We start from the raw sequence: 25,288 nt of genomic DNA, 5'->3' as shown, positions 1-25,288 counted from the left end.
ATCACAGAAGACCAGAGAACTTCTCACCCTCCTCTCCATTGCTAGTCTTCATTACTCTTGATGCCAAATATTTAGTAGCTCTCCAGTCAGCCACAGTCTTCCAAGAAAAACGGTGTAGACAAGAACTGAATTTTTAATATAAAAGCAAAATAGGGGGAAAATCACCCAAACTTCCCCTAAACAAACAAGCAAAGTTCTGGAGTCCTTTTATGTACCAATTTAGAATAAGAACACTTCTCCGCTCCTCCCCTTTTCAGCTTGCCTTTAAAACAGATTAAAGGGAGTTTTTCTTGTGCCCAGTTTGTAATTAAACTGTGGAATTCCATTGTCCCAAGATGGCATTCAGTCCAATAACTTAGTACAATTCCAACAGGTAAGGCCAGTTTGGATGAAATTCAGATCTAGCTCTCAAATCTGAGACACAAACTCAGCACCAGAGTAGACACTTAGGGTATGTCTAGACTGCACCCCTCTGTCGGCAGAGGGATACAGATTAGGTAGGTTGACATTGCAGATGAGGCAGGGATTGAAATATCCCGTGCCTAATTTGCATAAAAATGGCCACCACATTTTGCAAAGTCAGCACTTTTTCGACAAAAAGTGGCAGTCTAGAGGGAGATTTGCCGAGAAAGAAAGCCTTTTTTGACAGATCCCTTATGCCTTCTGAAAGGAGGTTTTCAGGATCTGTCGAAAAAGGCTTTCTTTCTCAATAGATGGGGAGAGAAAAATTTACAGCAGCTAGCTAGACTAAGCCATATGTCCATTAATCCTACTAGAGGGCATCAACTGATGATCAGAAAGGGATTAGAAGGAAAGTCCCTCCGACTGGAATACTGAATTTCTAGGCACATGAAAGTACACAGATGGAAATATTGGGGCTTAATTCCTCTCTCCGGAATATTTGCTATTGGTCACCGCATTAGGCAAGGGATTAGGCTGAGTGTCCATTCATGTCCAGAATGGCATCCTGTGTCATCTTAGATATGTGCAAAATATTTGTGACGAAGGGTGAAACTGGTAGAACTTGTGGGGAAGGAGAAGGGTTAATTAACACAACCCCCTCCCTACACACACACACACATTTTCTTATAAATGAGCACATTTTACCCCCAAATTTGCCTTTTTTTGTAATTTTTATTTTTGCTTGAAGGTGCTAAAAAGATACCTTCTGAATGAGGACAGGCTTCAGCACTGGGTGTGGGACAGATGGTTGGATGTAGAGTTTATTAATGAAGTAACAACCATTTTGTCACTGTTACAGAAGCAAAAACCTTTGAAAGCTAAGAAAAATGCAAAAAGACCCAGTACCAAATTTTAGCCCAGAACTTGTTTGAACCCATTTGGCATATGTGTAGTGTGAGCTGCACAAGTCCTTGGGCATTGATTGACTTCCCATTGTCCCTTTTTTTGTTCCTCAGATGTTTCAGCACCTCATGCAGAAGCGAAAGCACACTTTGTGGTCCTTTGGCCCTGTGACCTCTGTTCTCTATGACCTTACAGAAATTGACTCCTGGGGTGAAGACCAATCCTTCCTGGAACTTGTTGTCTCAACCAAGAAGAGAGAGGTATCCTGGGAGGGGAGAAGGGAGCGCAGAGTCTATGTGCAGAAAGGCTTTTTTATGACAACAGAAATCCAACTGGATATTGCTAGTTCTGCTATTCTATATAATGCACACAACCTGCTGCTACTTGCCTGCTTGAGACAGGGACCAAATGAAATGCAAAAAATCTTTTGTGATACAGTGAATATTTCTCTACATAGCAGTTAAATCAAAGACTTGCAGTTTGAGAGATTGCTTGAAAGAATGTAGTTTAAGGCCCTGTGCCATGTTCAATATGCTCAAAACTGCTACAGGAGGTGATGTAGTAGACTCAGCAAAGGTGCTCTCTAATTCTGTAGTCCCAAAGACACAATAAATAGGAAGTATTCTGTGCTGCTATAATGCTCCTGGGGTGTTGTAAGGTTTTCCTTACAGTTATTCAGGAGTTTTGAGATCCTGGGCTGGAAGGCACTTTAGAAATGCCAAGTTTTATTACTATGTTCCTCGTTAACTAACATTCCAAACTATCTTCTGAAACAAAAATGTGTAAAACTCTTCCAGGTTTGACACTGGGGAAAAAAGGATACCCTCCAACAACAGGTTTATTTACAGAGAAAACACAGAAATCTTGAAGGCTTATTTAGGGTACGTCTATACTGCGGCGCTTTTTCAGGATACTTTTGGTATCCCAAAATAGCTATTCTGTGTCTTTGAAACAAAAAGGAGTAACATTAGTTTGAACCAAGGGGTCTGATTTAAACTAATGCATCCCGGAGCGCACTTCCTGGTTTGAATCAGCTGGCGAGCGGAATAGTGTGCGGGCGAGATTATGCTAATGAAGCGCGGGATATTTAAATCCCCATTTCATTAGCAATTTCGGTCGGCTACATTTGCATCCCTAGTTCGAACTAGGGAGCAAGTGTAGACGTACCCTTAGTGTTGCTCTGGACAACGCACCACGCCTCCGAAACATACAACAGCACTGATTTCACATTGGAAGTGAAAATACGTAGTTTGGTTCTTGTTGAAATGGCTCTTGTACCCCAGACTGATCGTAGTATGGCAAAGGCTTGTTTCGCCTTTCGTATTCTTGCACTGATATCCTCTTCAGTTCCCCTATTCTTGCTGATAACACTCTCCAAGTATACAAACTGATCTACCTCTTGCACTGCTTTTCCTTCAGTTGTAATTTCACCTTCTTGTCTGTTGTTAATGTGCATCAACTTGGTCTTCTCTTGACTAATTTTGAGACGCACTCACTCAGCTGTTTCCTGTAGCATCTGTCTTCTCTCGCATATGCTCTAATTTGTCTGCAAGCAGGGCTAAGTCATCTGCAAACTCTAGATCTTCAAGTTTCCTAGTTTGAGTCCATTGGAGTCCCCTTCCTGAGTCAGCATATGCTGTTTTTGTGACCCAGTCTAGGACAATCAGGAAGAGTAATGGAGAAAGAAGGCAGCCTTGGCGTACACCTATTGTGATCTGTTGTGGACGATTCATGATGCCACAAGCTAAATAAAATCCAAATATTTTCCGAAATAGAGGAAAACATGATAGGCTCACACTGTGCAATAAATCCCAAAAACTGAAAAATGAGATTTTTGACAGAATCTACACTAACAGATTGGCCCTTCTTTTTCCATCCCATGGGCACATGGATCATACTATTAAAATATCACTTGCCATTCACACTCTTCTGTAATTTACACAACCACTTTTGATCAGCTGTAACTCCATTATTGTAAGTTATTTATATTGCAATAATATCTAGAGTGTCCAGCTGATATCAGGGCCTGATTGTGCTAGGCACTGTGAAAATACATACTAAGCAATTATTTGTGTCCTTTTACACTCTAAAAAGACAAAAAAGAGGAGAAATGTTTATGTCTGGGAACTAAGGCACGGAAAGCTGATAGGCAAAATTTACAAAAAATACTTAAATCCCATTTGAAAATGTTCCTTAGGCTCTTAAATCACTTCAGTGCTTTTAACAGTTTTGCACAGAGTGCATTGCCCATGGTCACAGAGGAAGTCAGTAGCAGAATCTGCACTGAGACTGAAATCAGTGGGCTATAAACATCAGTTGAGTTACTTTTGCTTTACATTGGTGTCAGAGAAGGATCAGGCCATGGGTAGGAAATAGACGAGTCAGAAGCTAAATCTCCTCATCTTCAACTCATTTATATTCATTTAGGTTCAGCTCTGTATTAGGCTCACAGAATCTTCACTTCTACTACCACTACAAGACTAGTTCAATCTCAGTAATACACCTAACATCATTTTAGGCAATCAGAGAATTTTAAAAAAGCTTATTATGGATTGTTGTCAAGACTAAAGCCTATATTCAGATGAATTATTGTAATCTGTTTATGGGATAGAAATTATTCTGTGTACTGAGGCTACACTGCTATTTAAATTCACACTAGCCTGATGACAGCTAGTGTGAGTACATGTACGCAAACAGGGGAATCACATGCCTAGCTTAGAGTGTAGACGCATCCTTAAAGTTCCCTTGTGACCTTTGATCTACTTTTGTTGAGTGCACGGGACAGGTACAGGGTTCACATACCCAATTAGTGCTTTGTATATTGATAGCCCAGCCTCCCACTCACTAGCTCACTTTCTAGACACGCCCTTAGACTCACACCTACTTACCAGGATGCAGCTTACTTATGAACACCCCACTCACAGTACCCATCAGGTCCAAGAGAGTCTCAGCTGGAGTGATGTAATGGCTTGGAACAATAGAGCAGCAAGAGAAAAAAAATCCTAGGGTATTGGAAGAGTATGTAGTTTAAGGCTACATCCACACTACAGCGGGGAACCATGCTCTGAGATCAATCCACCAGCAGTCGATTTAGCAGGTTTAGTGAAGACCCACCAAATTAATCACAGATCACTCCCCCATTGACCCCATTACTGTACCCCAGATTAAAAGAATAATGGAGGTTAAATGTAGAATTTCTTCCATCATCCCTTCACTCTGTAGACCACTCAGTAACTCCACTTAATGTACACTGACTACAGCTATATCTTTCACATAACTGAAGTTGGGTAGCTTGGGTCAGCTTTCTGTAGTAGTATAGATATAGGTTTAAGTAACTCTTAGCCCTTAATTTAATTTATATCTTTTTCCTGCTTCCAAGTACATCGTCAGCCCAGATTTGGACTCTGTACACCTGTGAATAGATGTAGGGCAGTCTGATCTGAGTGGAAGAATATCTACTGTATACTTTTGAGTTTCGCTCCATATGTCTCCAAGAGTCTCATACAAAAATCTCAGGCTTAGAACAAACATCTGACTTGGTAGAGCTCAGGGGTCAGCAAAGTACAGCATGTGTGCCATAAGTGGTAAGCAAGATGATTTGCAGTGGCACACACAGTGAATGGGCTACCCCTCGCTCCTTCCCACCTGCAATGGGCAGTCTGTGCTGGTGATCCAGCATTATGCCCCCTGCAAGATTGAAGCCAGTGACGGCTTCCTGGTGAGGGGAGATCCGACTTGAGAGGAAGTGTGTGCACAGTGCTCCTCCCCCCTCCACAGCAATGTGCGCACTGCCTTCTCCATCCTACCTTCCCCAGTGCTCTGGGGAGGTGGAACACGAGAGCTGCATAGCCTCCCATTGCCTGGGAGCCCAGGGTAGGAGCATAGGCGTGCGCACGGGGTGTACCGGGAGTGCCCAGGCACACTCTAATGTCTCGGGCTGGCTAGCCTGAGCCATTTTTGCGCCCTGGGCCCCACCCAGCCCAGCAACACCGCACGGCCCAGCAGCACCGTGCGGCCCAGCAGCACGATGCGGCGCCCCTGAGGCGCCCGGGAACGCCCCTACCCAGCACGGCGCAGTGCCCTTGAGGGTAGTGAGGGGATGGGCATCAAGGAAAAAAGGGCAAAGGGGGCAGGGGCAGTGAGGAAAGGGGGAGGCACCAGGAGACTGCAGGGGTAAGGGAAGGTGCAGGTGCCAGGGGATTCTGGGGGGTGAAGCAGAAGGGCAGACACCTGCAGGGGAGGGACCAGCACCAGAGGAGAGAGGTGAGGGAGGTGTTAGATGAAGGGATGAGGAGGGGTAGCTCACATGATCAGAGTGGCGCTACTGGAGGAGTGGGCACAGGGGGGAGACAAGGGCTGGTGGAGGGGGGCAGGTCTCAGGAAGGCTGAGGGCATTGAGAAGGGCAGGAGTCAGGACAGCAGAGGAGGGTGAGGAGTCGGGGGGCAGCAGGCACCAGGGGAGTCGATGGAGCAAGGGGAGGAGACATGGCAGCAGAGGGGAAAGGTAGATATTGATTAATAACTTGGGTGCCACAATGGCACATCCAAACAAGCCACATGAATTCAGCACTGGTGCACAACACAAAATTCATTCTGCTCATGGGAGGAAACTCTTAGAGGGAACACGCCCCCTCCCCCAGCCTCTCCACCCCCTCATTAATGTCACACACATTGGATTAATGCAATTGCAGGATAGTTGCATGGGGGGAGAGCTTGGTGGGGACTAATCCCTATGGCTGTGTCTAGACTGACAAGTTTTTCCGCAAAAGCACTGACTTCCTACTGTAAGAAATCAGTGCTTCTTGCGGAAATACTATGCTGCTCCCGTTCGGGCAAAAGTCCTTTTGTGTAAAGCTTTTGCACAAAAGGGCCAGTGTAGACAGCTCAGATTTGTTTTGCACAAAAAAGCCCCGATCGCGAAAATGGCGATCGGGTCTTTTTTGCGCAAAAGTGCATCTAGATTGGCCACGGATGCTTTTGCGCAAAAGCGCTTTTGCAGAAAAGCATCCATGACAACTAGACGCTCTTTTCCGCAAATGCTTTTAACGGAAAAGTTTTCAAATATGCAAATATAATATTTTATTGCCAGTCTAGACATAGCCTATTGGTAGGAGGATGGTGGGAAAAGTCCTTGCATCGGGGGTCACATAACACTTTTTACTTTTGGTCATGTGCCCATCTTGCCCAGAGAGGGTTACCTCCAGGGGCATGGCTAATGGGGGTCAGGGGCGTGGTTAGCAGGGGTCAGGGGTGTGGCTAATGGGGGGGTCAAAGTGCATTTTTAAAAAATTATTTGGGTGCACACCCTAATGAAATGTGCTGCACACGCCTATGGGTAGGAGACCAAGTGGGGCGCATGGTGGAGAAAGTCTCTCCCCCGCCTCAGGAGAGCAGCGTGGCCCAGGACAGGAAGGTACGCTGCGGCATGCCACTTCTGAAAGGTTGCTGGCCCCCGCTGAAGCAAATAGGTATCAGCACTAAATGGACAACAAATATACAGATTATTTCAAATATGCAAATATAATATTTTATTGACCTGAGATCCCTATTTGCTGTCCATTGAGGAGTAAATTTGGAATTTTACTTCTTGCCCCTAAAAATATCTAATATCATGGACTTCTATATTCCAGATGTATTTAGGTCTCATGATCCTAAATCTCTACCAATTATAGGATCACTTAAAGACCTTTCTAGAACAATAACAAACGTCATTGTCTTGCTATCTCTGCAAGCAACTGTCATAATTCAGGCTAATGCTAAATGCGTTAGAAATCTGCCTTCATCTTCCTCTCTGGAGAAAGAACTCATTCACCTTGAGAGGCAAACTTACTGTGAACTCTTGGAAACATAAATTGTTTGCCAGGGAGGAGCTTGTTAACCTTGCCAATTCTTTTTGAGAGCAAACAAACACATTCTCTGAGGCTTATTTATTTTATATGTGAATAACTTTCAAATGAGACCACACCATATGCTGACTTTTACTGAAGCAGTATGCTGCTGGCTTTGACTCTTGTCTTAGCATATTATGACTGATGTCTATATAAACCATTTCTCTGATGTCTATATAAAAAATTGATCCACCATAAACATACCATAAACATACCAACTATTTACCAAATTCTGCCTTGAATACATGGGCGTACCTTCTACTCAAGTCAGTGGGAATTACATCACATATGGGAGAGCAAAACTGAGCCCCAAGACCCATCTGGAGTAAACCAGCATAATGCCATTTACCTCAGGTGAACTAGTCTGATTTACACCTCCTGAAGATCAGGCTCTGCATCTCTACAATGATGTGATTGAAGAGAACTAGCCTCAGTCACTCTTTTGGCTTTTTTTCCAGTTCAAATATATAAAATATCTCCTTTCTATGGGCCATATCTATGAAGTCAAGAGAGTATGTCTGTAGCTTTCTTTCAAAACTTTTAACAAAATTCTACAGCAGGGACACAATTCTCTATTAAATATTATATATTGGTAAAGAAATTCTGTAGAACATGTCTCATTGGGTATGTCTACACTACAGCGCTAATTCGAACTAATGCTAACTAATTAGTTAATTCGAACTAAGCTAATTCGAACTAATGCATCCAGACTAAAAAACTAGTTCAAATTAGCGTTTTGCTAATTCGAACTAGCATGTCCACACAGAGTGGACCCTGAACCGGGGTTAAGGATGGCCGGAAGCAGTGCCGGCAGGGCATCAGATGAGGACTTAGAGCGTGGAGCTGCTGTCTCAGGCTAGCCGAGGGCTGTGCTTAAAGGGACCCGACCCCCACCTCGGACAGACAGTTCTCAGGGGTGCCCCACTTGCAAAGCAGTCCTGGCTTGGATTGCCAGGAGTACCCACACTGGGAACATCACAGCACTCGGCCATCAGACCGGCTGCACTTGCCGCAGGCTGCCATCTGGGGAGAGGGGGCAATTGGGGGGCTGCAGGAGAGGTTCCACCCCCAGAAGCCCACAGAGCCAGTCCAGTCCTCCCCATCGGGGGCTCGTACCCCATTCCTCCCTCACCTCCTTCCACTTTCCCCTCTCTAGCCCCCCTTCCTGATGTACAAAATAAAGGACAATTGTGTTCAAAAATAGAATCTCTCTTTATTGAACAAAACTAGGGGAGACTGGGAAAAGGAGGTGGGAGAGGGGAAGAGAGAGGCTGGGAGAGGGGAGGGCAACTAAAATGATCAGGGGTTTGGAACAGGTCCCATATGAAGAGAGGCTAAAGAGACTGGGACTTTTCAGCTTAGAAAAGAGGAGACGGAGGGGGGATATGATAGAGGTCTATAAAAGCATGAGTGGCGTGGAGAGGGTGCATAAAGAAAAGTTCTTCATTAGTTCCCGTAATAGAAGGACTAGAGAACACCAAAGGAAAGGAATGGGTAGCAGGCTTCAAATGAATAACAGAAAGTTCTTCTTCACAAAGCAAATAGTCAACCTGTAGAACTCCTTGCTGCAGGAGGCTGTGAAGGCTACAACTAGAACAGAGTTTAAAGAGAAGTGAGATCAATTCATGGAGGTTGGGTCCATGGAGTGGTATTAGCCAGGGGGTAGGAATGGTGTCCCTGCCCGAAGTTTGTGGAAGGCTGGAGAGAGATGGCACGAGACAAATAGCTTGGTCACTGTCGTCGGTCCATCCCCTCCAGGGTCCCTACGGTTGGCCGCTGTCGGCAGACAGGCTACTGGGCTAGATGGACCTTTGGTCTGACCCAGTACGGCCATTCTAAGCTCAGGGCTCAGGGTCGGGGGTCTCACTGGACCACCTTGATTTTCATGCAAACCTGCTCCTGGGTGGCCAGGCTGGCAGCTCTCCTGCCCTAGACGGCCACTTTCCTGTGTCTAGTGCAGAGGTCGTGGACAAGGTCCACGATGTCTGCACCGGAGCAGGCGGGTGCCTACCTCTTGCGGTCCCGGGCAAGCTCCCGGGAGCCGCCAGCCTGGTCCCGGGAAGAGGGGGAGGGCTGGGGGGCTCGAGCCGTGCCAGGTGCAGGGTCTGCTGACTGGGTGCTGGCAGGCTTGCACCTGGCACGGGCACCGCAGCCAGCCCGTGCCCCTTTAAGGGGTCTGGGGCCGGGAGGGGGGCAATAGAGTTTCCCTGGTGTTGGCCAGAGTGGCCACCAGGGAAAGCTGGAGAGGGCTAGCCTCCCACTAGTTCGAATTAAGGGGCTACAAACCTCTTAATTCGAACTAGTAAGTTCAAACTAGGCTTAGTCCTCGTAGAATGAGGTTTACCTAGTTCGAACTAAGCGCTCCGCTAGTTCAAATTAAGTTCGAACTAGCGGAGCGCTAGTGTAGTGCCTATCAAAGTTAATTCGAACTAACCTCTGTTAGTTCGAATTAACTTTGTAGTGTAGACATAACCATTCTCTGTTAAAGAAATATTTCTATAGAATCCTATTGCCTTTTAAATTCTGTGGGCTTTTTCCATAAGAGTTTATACTAGAATGTTCCTATGAAAGAACTATCTATAATTCAGAATCTTTGCAAAATGATGTGTGTTTCTCATTCATTATTGAAAAGCTGTAATTGATTTTCTCACTCTGTTCCTATGGCAGATCTATGAACATTTTTCTCAGTTTTGTAATTGACTCATAGGTGCATTATTGTTGCTATGGAAAAAAATCTCACATATGAAAACTAAAAAAAAAAGTGCAGTGTTATTTTTACTATATCATTTAAAACGTCAATAAAAAGATTGTCATGCACTTACAGGGTTATGTATTATCTATGAACTCCATGACTGGTGACAAACAAGCCAAACCCTTTATAAAGTTATCACTTGTTTCTCTTATTTTTTCTGAACTTTTTTTGTTTTGCTGTGTTTCCCAGTCAGCTGTCTTCCAACCCTCTCCCTTTCTTCTCCTAAATGGCTTAATGCCAACAAAACTTTTGATGAAAGGACTTTAGAAACCTACTAAGGAAAGACTCAGATCTGCTACTTTGCAGGGGAAGTTCATTCAGTGGGAACTACTGGAAATTCTGTTCATGAAATCCTAAAAATGCAAGGAAAACAAGAGGGAGTGAATATAATCATAATATATTATTTCCATTTCCCCATGCCTCAGCCCCTCATACACTCTTCAAAGATATTGCAGGAATGCCTTTTTGAAGTGTTATTTTAAATGGTTCGAAAGACAGAGCTGCCATCATTATTTCTTCGAGTCAGCTACCTTACATTCAGATGGATTCTTCCCCAGTAGCAAATGTTGAGTGATGAGCAGAGTCAATTCGATATAGAATCCAATGTTCTGTTTTGCAGATCTTTTCTCTAATGGCTGGGCAGTATTTGTCAGTGGAAGGATGTGGAGGGGAGTGGGGGGGAGAGGAGGGGAGGCTGTCTCTTATATAATACTGGTTACTTTTAGCTCTAATTGAGCCAGTTTTCAAAATAACTTCCAATTACAGGAAAAGAAGATTCACAAACTTGAATTAGTTTTGTGCACTCTATGAATCTCCAGAACAGTTCACAAGGTTCAAAAACCATTGACATTGTGAGGTTAGCTCATCCCTATTGTATACACATCCTAAAGTGTGTAAAATGACTCATAAAAGGTAGAGATTATTCTAGATGGAGGAGATCATAAAAATGAGATTTATTACTTGTTTTCAAGAATACGGGTGCTTTTCTGCAGTGTTTTACATCCCCACTGATGTTATAAGGGTCATTCAATCACTAGAGGAATATACCCACCTCTGAGCTAGAACCCAATAGCAATTTAGTAGAGCAGAGAACTACATCAGAATATTAAGTGTGGAGTTGCAGACTAGTCCTCATGTTTCCATCATCTCCAACACACAACATATGCACCCTCTCACTCTCCTTCCCTCTTTCCCTCTTCATGATAAAACCAGAGTGCTGGAGTGATCCCTGTTTTCTTAGCATTGGTTCAACAGTACTTTGGCCAGCTGGACTAAAGCAAACTGATCTAAGAATTTGCTTGTATATGAAATAAATGTAGTGTTCTCATGCTGCAATGCCTTTGGAGAAATTAGCTTGTGTTAATGTCCTCCCAGGAACTCATGCAGAGTGCCCCTAAACCAGAGTCTCTCGCAGCTAATAAGTGATCTCTCTCTCTCTCTCTCTCTCTCTCTCTCAGGCCCGTCAGATTCTAGACCTCACACCTGTGAAGGAGCTAGTGAGCCTGAAGTGGAATATGTATGGACGTCCCTATTTCTGTTTCCTGGCCTTGTTCTATGTGTTGTACATGATTTGCTTCACCATGTGCTGTGTCTACAGACCTCTGAAGGCTCGGTCAGAAAACAAAACGAATGACAGAGACAATACCATCTATGTTCAGAAGATGCTGCAGGTGCATTGTGTGCAGGGACTGGAGGATCATGGGTGGGCTTGGGGATAAGGATATTAAATTGCATTTAATCAGCTAATCGAGTAGTCAATTAGTCAAGGAGGTTCAGGGGGTAGCCGAGTTAGTCTGTTACAGAAAAAAACAGCAAGCAAATGGTCTGGTAGCACTTTATAGACTAATAAAAGTCTATCTGAAGAAGTGGGCTGTGCCCATGAAAGTTCATGATACCATCTACATGTTTTGTTAGTCTAAAAAGTGCTACTTTATTTGCTTGCTGGTTTTTTTTTCAATAAAGGAGGAAACTGCTGAAGCACCGCCTGGCTCTTACTATATTTAAAAGGCAGAGGTGTAGCAGGGGACTGGGTGCAAGCCGGGACAGCTGAGTCCTGGCTCACACGCAATCCCACGCTGTGCCCCTGCGCCCCTGCAGAGACAGTGCTGGGGGGGAACCAGCTTTTATGCTGATTTAAGCATAGACTTATCGAGTAGTTGTCTTCTTGACTAGTTGCTTACATCCCTAGTTGAGGGCACTAATCCAACTTATTGGAGAAATCTTGCTGGCTCCTCAGTGGCTACAGATGTGCCTTTTTTCATTTCCTCACTCCATACTCTTTCTCAGGGGTGGGGTGGGGATACAGTTGGGGAAATCCTCTGTGTCCTGGTGGCTCAGTTGCTCAAGTTGAGCCTGCATGGCTCTTGTGGTCTCTCCGGGTACTATAGTGTTTCCCTACACCAATCAGTACCCTCTCTGTTTCCCCTTTCAGGAATCCTATGTGATATATGAGGATGAGCTTAGGCTGGTCGGGGAGCTGATCACAGTTATTGGAGCTGTAGTGATATTGATCCTGGAGGTAAGGGCAACAGTCTGAACCACACAGCCCTGTATTCTAATCAAGAGAACTCTTATTAAGCTAAGTAGAGACTGGCATGTGTTGGCCACTCTGTACCTCAGTGCCTCCGTCTGATCCCATAGTGCCTCCGCTGTGCTACCAGAAGTGCCATCTCTCAAACTGAGTTTGTGACCACTTATCACTAAGGTTTTCAGGCACGTTATAGAAATGTTAGGGTGTTGGCCCCCCATCTTGGCCAAATATATCTCCACCTGGGTCTGGAATGTTTGTGTAGTGCCCTGTGCTCCTAAACAGATTCCATGTTCCTGCCCAAATATGTCTGCTTTTCAGCACTGAATATCCACCACAATTGGAGATTAATTTTAAATTAGTGGATCAGTGGTCCCCAACCATTTGAGGTTGCTGTGTGCCAGGGGGCGTAGCCATTCGCCCGCCGGGTGCCACAGGGCGGGGACACTTGCGCGCCCGGGGGCGGGGCCCCCCCTTATGCGCCTGGGGGTGGGCCCCCCCCCATAGTCGCGCGCCCGGGAGCGGGCCCCCCCCATAGCCGCATGCCCGGGGCCGGCGCTCCCCCTCCCCCCCAAGCGCCGCGCGCCCAGGGCCGGCGCACCCTGCAAGCGCCGCGTGCTCGGGGCCGGCGCTCCCCCCATGCGCCGCACACGCAGAGCGCGGGCGGCCAATCCGCGGCGCTCCCCGTGCACCATGCGCCCGGGGCCGGCTCTGGCACCGCGCATGTGCCATGTGCCTGGGGCCAGGCCAGCCCTGAGCACTTGGTGGGCACACACAAATGCCCCCGCGGGTGCCATGTTGGGGACCACTGCTGTGATGAACAGAACTCTTTGTAAATTGGGAATGATCATTCTGATCATTTCCTTGGGTTAACCCAACTGACCCTTAAACTTAACAGCGTGTTCCTCTTAGATTCCAGATATACTTCGAGTTGGAGCCACCAAGTATTTTGGACAAACCATCCTTGGAGGACCATTCCACGTCATTATGTGAGCCTCCACATTGCCAAATCTCATTAATAATTTGTCTCTCATTTTCTGTCTCACTTCTCTTTACCGTGTCATTATACCTGCCCTCTCCCCTTTTCTGGGTGTTGTTTCTCTTGGCTTTTTTCTCTTTCTAAATAGTATGTGTGCATGAAAGACACACACAGAGAAAGATACTTGGCAGCCTAGGAAGTGAGCAAGCACAGAGGAGCATAAAGATATATTGCCAATTTCCATCTACATGTGGGACAGAGTGTACCTGTTGGTGAATTGAAAGGAATGAAGGATGATGAGATTCCTATGCTGATCATTCTGGCTCTCCCTCTTCCTCTCACAGCATCACCTATGCCTGTATGATCCTGGTGACCATGGTGATGCGTCTTACCAGCACCACTGGAGAGGTGGTCCCCATGTCCTTCGCCCTGGTGCTGGGCTGGTGCAACGTCATGTACTTCGCACGAGGCTTTCAGATGCTGGGACCCTTCACCATCATGATTCAGAAGGTAAGGACAATAAAGTCTTGTTACACAGAGACTGATCCCACTACACATGTCCACACAGGGGAAATCAGAAGAACAGACTTCCTCTAAACGTATCTGTATTATATCATGGGAATGAAGCCTTTTCTGTAACAGGAATAACTCAGGTCTTGTCAGTAGGGGCAAGATGCATGCCTTTTCCACTGGACAGAGGTGTTAGCCATAAGGATTTTCTGATGCTCTTTTCTTAACGTCAGACATATTTCGTATTGAACACTGAGAAGGGGAAAAGGTCCTTGGGTTAGTGGGAAAGTCAGGATTCATGGAGCCTATCCTTGTCTCTTTACTCTGCAGATGATATTTGGAGACCTCATGCGCTTCTGTTGGCTCATGGCAGTGGTGATACTTGGCTTTTCATCAGGTGAGATCATACACCAGGTTATGTAACATCTTCTGCTTCTCCATGTCTCATCTGGGTAATTCAGCCTAGCATCAGCTTGCCCTCTCTGAGTGAGCCAGCTAGGGTTATGACAACACATGGCTTCCATTTCTACTCCTGAGAGAATTCTGTGCCACTAGTCCTGTGCAAAATTAACGTCCAACATCAAATTCTTTACTTTCCTTCAGAAAAATGACTTTCTGATGGGGAAGCATAGGGAAAATGCAAGAGTGGCCATGAGTCCCTCCCTAGTAGTACAGGCACATTGTTTTGGGTGCCCAGAGCAGCCAGTGGTAAGATAAATCATTGTGGGGGCCTTGGGGCTGGAAACACTCAAGTGAATGCCAGGTCATACTCCTTCCCAACTCCCATGCATCCATATTCAGACCCCCCCAAACCTTCACCCCCTGCATCTGGAGCCCCCCTGTTTCCTGTGCTTAGACCCGCCCCATTGATCACCACCCTCCCACACCTGGCAGTTGGGACACCCCAACCTGTTACTCCTAGCCTGCTAGTCCCAGCTGGGCTGGGGTGGGGGGAGGAGACTATTCCCCTTGCATGGAGCAGCCAGTCCCAGAGACCCATTCCAAGAAACATCCCACAGCCCTGCTCCCCCACCCACTTCCTGCTCCCATCACTCCTCAGCCACCAGGGAATGGCTCTTTGCAAGGAGAGCAGCTTCCTCATCCATCCCACACTTATGCATTCAGCCCCACCCAAACCCAGACCTCCCTGCTGAGCCTCAACCTGAAACCCGGAGCCCGTCCCTGTGAAGCCTCTGCACCCACCTCCCCACCCTGCCAACTGTCACTGCCTCTCACTCCACACCAAGCCCAAACTCCCCCTGTGAAGTCCCTCCTCCTTGCAAACCCCCAAACCCAAATCAAACCTCACTGACCCCCACACCTGGTGTTCCTCTGCCACGCCCCATCCACCCACATCTGGACCCTCCCTGCTGAGCCCCACCCTATGCATCCAGACTACCACCCATGCACCCAGGCCACCCTCTGCTGGGCATCCCACATTCAAACTCCCTCCCCGCTGGACCTCCCTCCACCTATACCCCCACCCCACTGAGCTCCAGTAAGCTGCACCTGGATCCCTGCCCCACCAAGCTGCACTTCCCCAGCACCCATGCCCCTGCTGAGCTCCAACCAACCATCTTCACCTGGTGCCCCTGCACTTGGAACCCCACTCCCCATGAGCTCCTGTGCATCTAGATCTCTGCACATCCAGACTGCCCCAAAGAGAGCCCTCTCACCCCACACCTCGATCTCCTCATACTAAGCCCCTCCACACTTGGATCCTGCTGGGCTGAGCCAGCCTCCTCCACATGTGCTTGTTGCAGAGAGGGAGGACCTCCCGGTGTTTCTGGGGCAGACCCAGCCCTTGCACTTTGTCAAGATCAGGTTCAGCCTCACCACTAAGTCCATGCCCTAGAACTGGCTTCCCACTGCCAGTCTGGAGACTCCACATTTATTTGTTCACAAATAAAATTTACAGAATTTTAAAGTACCCTGCACAGAATTTTTCATTTTGGAGGTCAGACTTTCCTCAGGAATGTATTTCTGTGGAAATGATGCTATAACTTTCCCCAGCAGGGCCTTCTGCTATGTCACAGCTTGTTTATCATTAATTACTTGTAACATTGTAATGCCCAAAGGTCCCAGCCAGGAATTAGCTCCCATCATGCATACACAGATAGACACCAAGAATCCCCATTCTGATTCCATCCCTCAGATTTTCTGTTGCTGACAACAGGACATTATTCCTATTGTAACTTTCTCTTCCTTCCCTTGTGCCCTTCCAGCCTTTTATATCATCTTCCAGACAGAGGACCCCGCAGAGCTGGGCCAGTTCTACAGCTATCCTATGTCTCTGTTCACTACCTTCGAGCTCTTCCTCACCATCATTGATGGGCCTGCCAACTACAGCGTGGACCTGCCCTTCATGTACAGTGTGGTGTACTTTGCCTTTGCTGTCATCGCCACCCTGCTCATGCTCAACCTCCTCATTGCCATGATGGGTGACACCCACTGGCGCGTGGCCCATGAGCGGGACGAGCTTTGGAGAGCGCAGGTGAGGGCTGTGTCATATTAGGTCAGGCAATGGGGAAAACTTTCCACCTCAGAATGAGGAGAGTTGGCCTGGTGGAATTTCTGACAGGTGTAGTTACTCCCACCTTCAGTGTGAAGAACCATCGACTGAGTCTCCCATTTATTTCAAGATGTAGTTTAACCCATCCCCAGCTCAGTATGTCTGCTTTGGTGTCTGTCTGTCTCCTGTCTCATTCCCTCTGCTTATCAAGCACCATCTTTTAAATCATTTCACATAGCTTGGGCACTCTCAATGCCCCCTCTGCGGCTCCTGATATCGGGACCAGTCTTTCCATCTCTTTGTGCCCTGCCCACAACTCCACATTATTTCAAACCACAACTCAGAAACCTCTTTGTCCCCTCTTGTCCATCCCAGTCCTTTTATATTCCTCACTCACTGACAATCCTCATAGAGTCATAGATCCCAAGGCCAGAAGGGATCCGCTAGTCTGATCACTTGTAGATGTCCATAAAACTACCCCCAAAATAATTTCTAAATCAGTTCCTTTAGAAAAAAAATTCAATCTTCATTTAAAAATTGTGAGTGATGAAGAATCCACTATGCCCCTTGGCAAATCATTACAATGGTTAATTACTCTCCCCATTTGAATTTGTTTCACTTCAAATTCCAGCCATTGATACATGTTAGACCTTTCTCTGCTGCCTCCTGCCTTTCCATGAGAGACCAGGAAGTGTAAGTTCCTGATAACAACTGGCCACTCCCCCAGCTCATGACTGTAATGTTTTTATAAGCACATTGTCATCTCCTATAGCCTGTTCACTGATTGGCTTATTCCCTGCTACCATGTGTAAGGGGGAAGAACATGCTGTTTTCCATTGTTTGAAGATGGTCTATGGTTTGCTCAACCCCTAATCAAATTAATGCAAAAATACTAAGTGACCCTTCATAGACAGGATAGAAATGTTGCCTCTCTTTCCTTCAATGCCTCTAAACTTTTGCTCATGGAGGTATCAACGATTTTCAAAGTGAGGTTTTTCAGAATAGTGCTTTGGATTTTTTTCTCTTACTTTCCCTTCTCTCTATTTGGGAAGGTTGTTGCCACTACTGTCATGCTGGAACGGAAACTCCCACGATGCCTTTGGCCTCGTTCTGGGATTTGTGGACAGGAGTATGGACTGGGGGACCGGTGGTACCTCAGGTGAGTCCCCTTCTTCGGCATGTCCTTTGTTGATATCCATGCATATGCCTGTGTGTACGTACTAGAATTGGTCAGAAAATGGAATTTCTGTTCTGTGAACAGTTTCACAATTAAAAAAAAAAAGTTCATACTGAATCAGGACTAAAACCCAAAAGTTTAACATTTTTCAAACTTTCAAGTTTGAAATTTAAAAAATTGTTCATCTCAGGTCAATTGAAATAATTTGCTTTGATAAATTAGAAATGTTTTGCTTAAATTTAGATCCTTTATATTAGTTTATATAACATACAATACATTTCAAAACAAAAAGTAATTTGAACATGAAAAATTGAAACTTTTCGTCCCAAGAATGTCAAAATGGGACACTTAGACATGATCACAAAAACAGAGTTCCATTTTTTTTTCAAAATACGTTGTTGAAATCAATGGGATTTTGCAAAAATATAATTTTAATCATAACAGATTTTCCAGTGAAAATCCGGCTTAACTAAATTTTTCTGGCCAGCTGTAGCACACAGAATTGCACAGATTAGAGGCAATTCAAGTGCCACTTCATGTGAAATGAGTTGCTGTGTTCAGTCCAGCTCTTCATAGATAGATGTTCATATTCCAGAAGCCATGCTCCTACCTGCAATCGTAACAGAGAGGCCAAGGCCCTGTGTTGTCTGTTTACTCCACATACCAAATATGAGGAGCATTTGGTTGATTGTTTCATTTAACTAGGGAAGCTTATTCCTGTACATTTGGTAAGCAAAAGGCTTCAGTCTCTAGGACTGTCAACCTGATAGCATTTACCAGCACTGAAACCCACTTCAGATATTTCCAAAACAGGAAAGGAATATGGGAAGTCAGCATTTGGACAGAACCCTAGGGTCTAACATGAGCCCCACAGTGTCAAGTTACTATGTTTTGTGTTTCTGAAGCAGAATGTATCCAGCAGAGAGTAGTCCCAAGCCACAAAATTTGGACCAAATTCCAACAACCACCCTGAAAGTTTGAAGTTGTTTAGATCCAGGATTTTGGTTTTTAGTCCTTGGTTTTATTTCTTTTGGTCTGGATAACATCAAGCCTGATTCTCCTCTCACTTATGCTGGCTTTACTCCTGATTCTTACTACTGTGATAGGAGAATAAGACCTGTGTATGGATTTATCCTTTCACATGTCTGCGTTTTGTGGATCAGACCCCAAGGGGGAGCTGTTATGCTATGCAATAGGGGCTCTCCGCTGCTTTCAGCAATAGGGGAGGTTTGTGGATTTCAAGCCAGCTGGAGGCAATGATCAGCTAGCTATACAGTGTCACTGAGGGGGAATAACTTCCAGATGAGAGTGCTGTATAAAACCACACACACTTCATCCCACATTGGGCATGATGGGAGAATGGTTGTGACACAATGCAATTGTGCACAAAGTCCTATCATGTACCTGTTACCAGAATAATATTACAGGCACAGAGTTACCTGTTAGCAGACCACTACCCTGAGAGAGAGGGTAGCAGGCTAAACAGAGAAGAAGGCTTCTTGGGTGAAATAAAGGAGGGGAAGTGGATCAGAAGGGTCAGGGTAAGCTTCAGGTGGAAAGCACAGCGTAAGGAGAAGAATGTCTTTCCCAAGGTCTCTACAGTGGAGAATTACAGGGAAAGGCAGATGATCCAAGATCAGAATAGACGAATAAGAAATTGGGAAGAGGAAATAGATCCATGGTCAAGTGGAGCAGGTCCACCAAGAATTTGCAGTTGGTCAAATGGAAAGTAGAAGGTGTGGTTAAGAAATCAATGAAAGGAGCAGAGAACTGGGGAGGAGGTAGGAAATGATGCCCCAGAGCAGTGAAGGTTTTGGGATGGTGAGAGCATGATAGAAGCCAATGGTGGTGGTTCTGAGAGAGAGAGAGAGTTCATTTTCAGAAGGAAACTAAAGGAGCTCTGCTTGTGACTAGTTCCCACATGGATGTGCTAAGTCAGGCATGTCCAAAGTCCGGCCCGCGGGCCAATTGCGGCCCGTGTTCCGATTTAATACGGCCCCCGCTTCCTCCCCCTCTCCTGGCTCCCCGGCGCTCTTTTGAACTGGCGCACCCAGTGCGCCGCTTCCGGCCGCGCCGCCGCCGCCCATGGTCTCCGCGGTCCTAGAGCCTGCCCTGTAGGGCGTGTCCGCAGCCCCGCTCCCCCGCGGGTTCACCCTGCCCCCGGGCCGCCGTGAGGCCGGCGTGCCCTGCGCTCTCCGCCCGCCTCCAACCCTGCAGGCCCTCCGCCTTGGGGATGAGAGTGCGGGGACGGCCCTCACGCATGTTCACTTCTTCAAATCTGGCCCTCTTTGAAAAAAGTTTGGACACCCCTGTGCTAAGTCCTTAGCTCAGTGGTCCCCAACCTTTTGAGGTTGTCGGGCGCCAGGGGGCGTGGCCGTTTGCCCGCTGGGCACCAGGGGGCGGGGACACTAGCGCGCCCGGGGGCGGGCCCCCCCATAGCTGCGCGCCCGGGGGCAGGGCCCCCTCCAAGGGCCGCCGCCCGGGGCCGGCACTCCCCCCCACCCGCCGAGTGCCGCGCGCCCGGGGTCGGCACTCCCCCCCTCCCGCCGAGTGCTGCGCGCCCGGCGCTCCCCCCCCACCACGCGCCCGGCGCCGGCGCTCCCCCCCGCTGCGTGCCCGGGGCCGGCGCCCGCCCCCACCGAGTGCCGCGCGCCCGGCGCTCCCCCCGCCAAGCGCGCTCCCCCCGCAAGCGCCCGTGCGCTATGTGCCCGGGCCAGGCCAGCCCCGAGCACCTGGCGGGCGCATTGAAATGCCCCTGCGGGCGCCATGGTGCCCGCGGGCACCGTGTTGGGGACCACGGCCTTAGCTGGATGTGGTGTTGGTAGAGAACATCATGGGTACATCTATACTGCACCCTTCTTCCACAAAAGCTTATGCAAATGAAGCACGGAGTAGAATATCGCTGTGTTTCATTTGCATAATTAATTAGGGGCCATTTTGGGGCAAGAGACTTTTGCACAAAAAGGAGCTGTGTAGACATTCCTCATTTTTTCAGGAAGAATGGCTCTTGTGCAAGGGAGTGGTTTTGTGCAAAAACTGCTCCTAATTAATTATGCAAATAAAGTGTGACGATATTCTACTCAACGCTTCATTTGCATAAGGTTTTGAGGAAGAAGGGTGCAGTGTAGACACAGCCATTGGTGGCACTACTAGTAATTGTTGAGAAGACAGTATGTTTCTGGTATATTCAATTTCTTCTCACCTTTCTATAGGGTAGAAGACAGGGTTGATCCCAACAAGCACAAGATGCATCGTTACACTGAAGCATTTAAGACCCAGGATAAGGAAGACTTTGACAAATGCTCCGAGAAGCTGGATGAGGAGAACCCCTGTAAGAAAGACCTAGCACCAGTTGCTCCTTCAGTGTCCCGGAGCATATCCCAGAGCAGTTCCCACCGTGGCTGGGAGATCTTGAGGCGTACCACCTTCAGACAACTTCAAGGAGAAGTCAACTATGCCATGGAAGAGGAAGAGGTCTACCATGTCTGAAACACATCCCCCTGACTCCACAACATGGATACCTGGTGCTGAAGTAATTACCTTCTCCAGGTGCCAGTGGAAACTCCGGTATAGCCACCGTGCTCCACAGCTGTTAAGAGCTCTCCGAGAACAGGAATGCTCCTTGCTGTAGGATGGACACCACTGCCCTGTCTCCTCTTCCATGTGTCCTTGCTGCTGTGTTGGCTAGGAGCTTAGTCAAGGGGTTTGGTGTTTGTTCAGCTCTCTAACTCTCTACAGAAACAGAAAAATATGCCAGCACTACAAACTGATCCTTTCTCGCTCTGTGGTAATGGTATTTTCCTTTTCTCGGTCCCACAAAGACCACAGTGCTTTCTGAACTGAGGAGAGCTGACTTGGGAGATTTTTTTTGGTACAGAACTGAAAACAAAATTTAAACTCAGGAAACTAGTAGCTGCTGACAATGCGGTGATTAAAGGGACTATCGCCATACAGCTGGCATTCTAGAGGCTGGCAGATGTTCCTCCTTCAAAAAAAGACGAACTCTGTTAGCAGCATTTTCCACACTGCTTCTCTAACAGGAACAGACTGTTTTTCCTGCCATTCGAATGCACTTTAATTTTGTTTGCTACAGAAATATGATTGTTGGTTTTATCCCAGTTACATATTACTTAAGGATAAGTCACACATATCTTTACTCTGGGAAATTTTCTGTGTTTTAAGAGGGTGTGAGGATTGGTGAGATGACTCCCTATGAAGATCCCAAATGAACTGATCCTGAGCCATGTTTCCTATGGAAAAGTAGAAGTCTCTGGCTCAGTCTGATATCTGCCTACCATCTCTTACCTTTGCTGTGTTGAGACTACAAGCTGTTTAGTCCCTGTCTTCATGGACATCAGTGCTGCAGCTGTGGGCCTGCTGTGGTGAAGCATGCCAATTCCAGATCACCCTGTGCTATGTCAGGGGAGGAGGAGTAGAAAGGGGCTATATAGCTGCTGACAAGCAAAAGGGGAACAAATGCTGGGGGAGACACAGTGGGAAGTATTGCAAGCCAACTTGGAAACAAGTCTTGTCTCGTAACAATGTACAATGAAGCCTGCTCCACAATGACTGTTTATTTCACCTATTTCTTTAGTCCTCTACCAAGGTCTTTCAGAAAAATGATTACAGGGAAGAAATTAGGTGCCTTTTTGGAGGGCCTCATGCCCTCTGCGACTTAGAGTGTCATCACAATAGCAGAACTAAGTGGAATGCAACTTGTAGCCTGACATTTCCGCTGTGAGAGTTTCTGTGTCTAAAGGGGACCCAAAAATGACTTGCTTACATTATACCCTACCATTGAAACAGGCCATCCTTTACCACGTCTTGGTATCCAGAACCAAAAAGTGAAGGACCAGAAACTAGTGGCTTTCTTATTAATGGTGTTGTTACCACACTTCACAGCAACTATGCTCTGCCTGGGACTACTGAAGACTTTAGTGCCGTATCCAGATGCCTGACCTTTGAAATTATGTGCATTTTTTTAAATGTACTATTTCCCCCTTACTCAACTATATGCTTGAGCCCTAAAGAGGGGATTTCCCCCCTTGGTTTAAGATGAATACTTATATTAGATACACTGTGATGAATTGAAGTAGTATGGGTTGGTCTTTTCATCTCTATACACCCAGCCCCTCCTGTTTAACCACAGGAATTTGCACTTTTGCACTAAATGTTAATTGAAATGGGAAATATGTGATTTTGCACATTTACCAAAACTGTGAATTGCTGCTGTAATTATAATGTAATGTCCTTAATCAATGGAGGAGAGAAGAAAAAGGGGTTGGTGAAGTTTTCCTTCATCTTTCCAAATCTATTCATGCTCTTTAACCAGTTGAAAACCTGACTGAGATACAATTAAGATGGAAGACCATGAGGTAATTTTCAACTAGTGATTCAGTGTTGTGATTCGCTCAATTTGCAAATCAAAAATTGGTTGTTCTAAGGGTCAGCAAAACATGCACCAGGGTTGAAAATTCAGCAGGGCATTTTCTGTCTCTGGTGTCATCATAATCACACTTTAAACTTTTAGTGCCGTATCTCTCTTCAGTTAGGCTGTACAATTTCATTAAATGCACTGCAAGTATGCAGGAGTAAATGAGAGCAGTGTTCCCTGTTAGCTGAGTGTTCGAGTGGTCACCCAGAAGAGATTCAAATGTTGCCTAGTGAATTAGCAGAGCTGGCAGCATGTGTTTCTGCTGGAGGTGCACATCCAACAAGTCTCAGTGCAATAACAAAATTTATTTCACACATGGATGGGAAAAATTAGAGGGAACATTGAATGAGAGTTAGTGCCAGTTGGTCGTGTGTGTTCATACAGACTCACTAGCAAAAACAGGTGTCCATGGGACAAGACAAGTAGGTGTAAAATCTTTGAATTCTTATTTCTGTTATATCCTGTTACATTCTGTGCATAAAATAGAGGTTAAAATGTAGATCAGTGTGACTGGCTCTGCTGTTTTTTACAATGACATTAGCTGGAGCTACTTGCCGCATCATATCATCCAATTCAGAATCTCCTTCGTCCTTTATTGTATTAGAAACTTGCAAACCAATACAGGAAAAATATAATATAGATGTCTGAGAAGCTTTTGTGAAATATAGAAAGGATACTATGAAGGCAAAAACATTAACAATATTTCCTTATGCATGTTACTAATGATAACAACATACAAAACTTTTGGAAATTTTAAAATCTAACTGACTTTTTGCCACTCCTGGGCTGTGTCTAGACTGGCATGATTTTCCGCAAATGCTTTTAACAGAAAAGTTTTTCCGTTAAAAGCATTTGTGGAAAAGAGCGTCTAGATTGGCACGGATGCTTTTGTGCAAAAGCACTTTTTGCGGAAAAGTGTCTGTGCCAATCTAGATGCGGTTTTGCGCAAGAAAGCCCCGATCGCCATTTTCGCCATCGGGGCTTTTTTGCGCAAAATGGTTCTCATCTGTCTACACTGGCTCTCTTGCGCAAAAGCATTTGCACAAAAGGGCTTTTTCCCGAACGGGAGAGTCATTGTATTTGCGGAAGAACACTGACAATCTTACATTAGATCGTCAGTGTTCTTGCGCAAATTCAAAGCGGCCAGTGTAGACAGCTGGCAAGTTTTTCCGCAAAAGCGGCCACTTTTGCGGAAAAACTTGCCAGTCTAGATGCAGCCCTGCTGTTTTACTGACTTTATTCTGCAGTTTACATGGATTGAATGGGAAGGCTTGACCTGCCAGCTTCATTCTGTCTCTTGTAACTTGGATAGTGCTTTTTGGGGTTTGGCATCCAGCAGAGCAAAGGAACATTCTCCTTTAAAAAAAAACAAACCCCAAATTATTTTCCTTTCGTGAAAATAGTTTGGTCCAAATTAGATTTTGAGATTTAGGTGAACTTTCTAAAATAACAATGGCTACGCTCCCAGTCTTGACAATTTAATTGGGGTTGCTTCTGCTTCGAACAGGGAGTTGGACTCAATAACCTACTGAGATCTCTTCCAGCCCTAATTTTCTGAGTCTAGTATTCTGTGATTTTGAGCCTTAGTAGTTTTATGATACAGCTAAGAAAGCAAGCATAAGATCCCAGTCAATCATCAGGTATGGGTGAATTTAAAATTAAAGATACTTTTCATTTTAAAAATGCATAATATCCTCAGTCCAGTTGTGTCCAGCTCTGGCCTCAGTGTTCAGTATTAGGAGAAATGCCTAAAACCAAAACTTACATAAAAGTTGATGGATCTTTGGCCATTCACAGCAGTAGGAATAACATTGGACCCCAACAGCTGGGCCGAGAGTATGTAAATGTTCCACTTTAGGGGCCAAGACATGCCATAAACTGAGCTCCCCCTGGAGGTTGGTAGTGCATTGAACTTATGTTCACATTAGTGCTTAGTTGAATGAAGCTGACATTCTTGCAATGACATCAAGTCTCTGGGCATACTCTGAACCATACATATCAAAGACTTCCATTAATTTTAATTGGCTTTGCATCAGGCCCTGAAAGAGGAGTCTAATCCAGTCAGGAGGATTTTGTATCAAATACAATTTTTAAATAATCTCATTTTATTTAACCAATTTGTATCTTAAACAGGGTTCTATCTACCTGTAATCTTTAAAAAATGTCCCTATGATCTGTTTTTCTGTACCGTCTTTTGTTTTCAT

The 25,288-nt window shown here is 45.9% G+C and overlaps 1 protein-coding gene across 1 annotated transcript in view; it reads left to right on the top strand.

Moving 5' to 3' along the window:
• LOC102447214 (transient receptor potential cation channel subfamily V member 6) overlaps positions 1 to 22,021 on the top strand; it is a 46,348-nt gene extending 24,327 nt beyond the window's left edge. The window contains exons 7-15 of the mRNA XM_006111851.3: positions 1,419 to 1,565; positions 11,403 to 11,615; positions 12,377 to 12,463; positions 13,385 to 13,461; positions 13,796 to 13,961; positions 14,292 to 14,358; positions 16,187 to 16,455; positions 17,526 to 17,632; positions 20,863 to 22,021. Coding sequence (XP_006111913.1) covers positions 1,419 to 1,565; positions 11,403 to 11,615; positions 12,377 to 12,463; positions 13,385 to 13,461; positions 13,796 to 13,961; positions 14,292 to 14,358; positions 16,187 to 16,455; positions 17,526 to 17,632; positions 20,863 to 21,139 — 1,410 coding nt within the window. The 3' untranslated portion in view covers positions 21,140 to 22,021. The remainder of the gene's footprint in view (positions 1 to 1,418; positions 1,566 to 11,402; positions 11,616 to 12,376; positions 12,464 to 13,384; positions 13,462 to 13,795; positions 13,962 to 14,291; positions 14,359 to 16,186; positions 16,456 to 17,525; positions 17,633 to 20,862) is intronic.
• Positions 22,022 to 25,288: the final 3,267 nt, after the last annotated feature.

The sequence above is a fragment of the Pelodiscus sinensis genome, chromosome 1 (genome assembly GCF_049634645.1).
Source record: "Pelodiscus sinensis isolate JC-2024 chromosome 1, ASM4963464v1, whole genome shotgun sequence".
Classification (NCBI taxonomy): domain Eukaryota; kingdom Metazoa; phylum Chordata; order Testudines; family Trionychidae; genus Pelodiscus; species Pelodiscus sinensis.
Note: the sequence above shows the minus strand (reverse complement) of the source record. Positions and strands in the feature narration are given on the sequence as shown.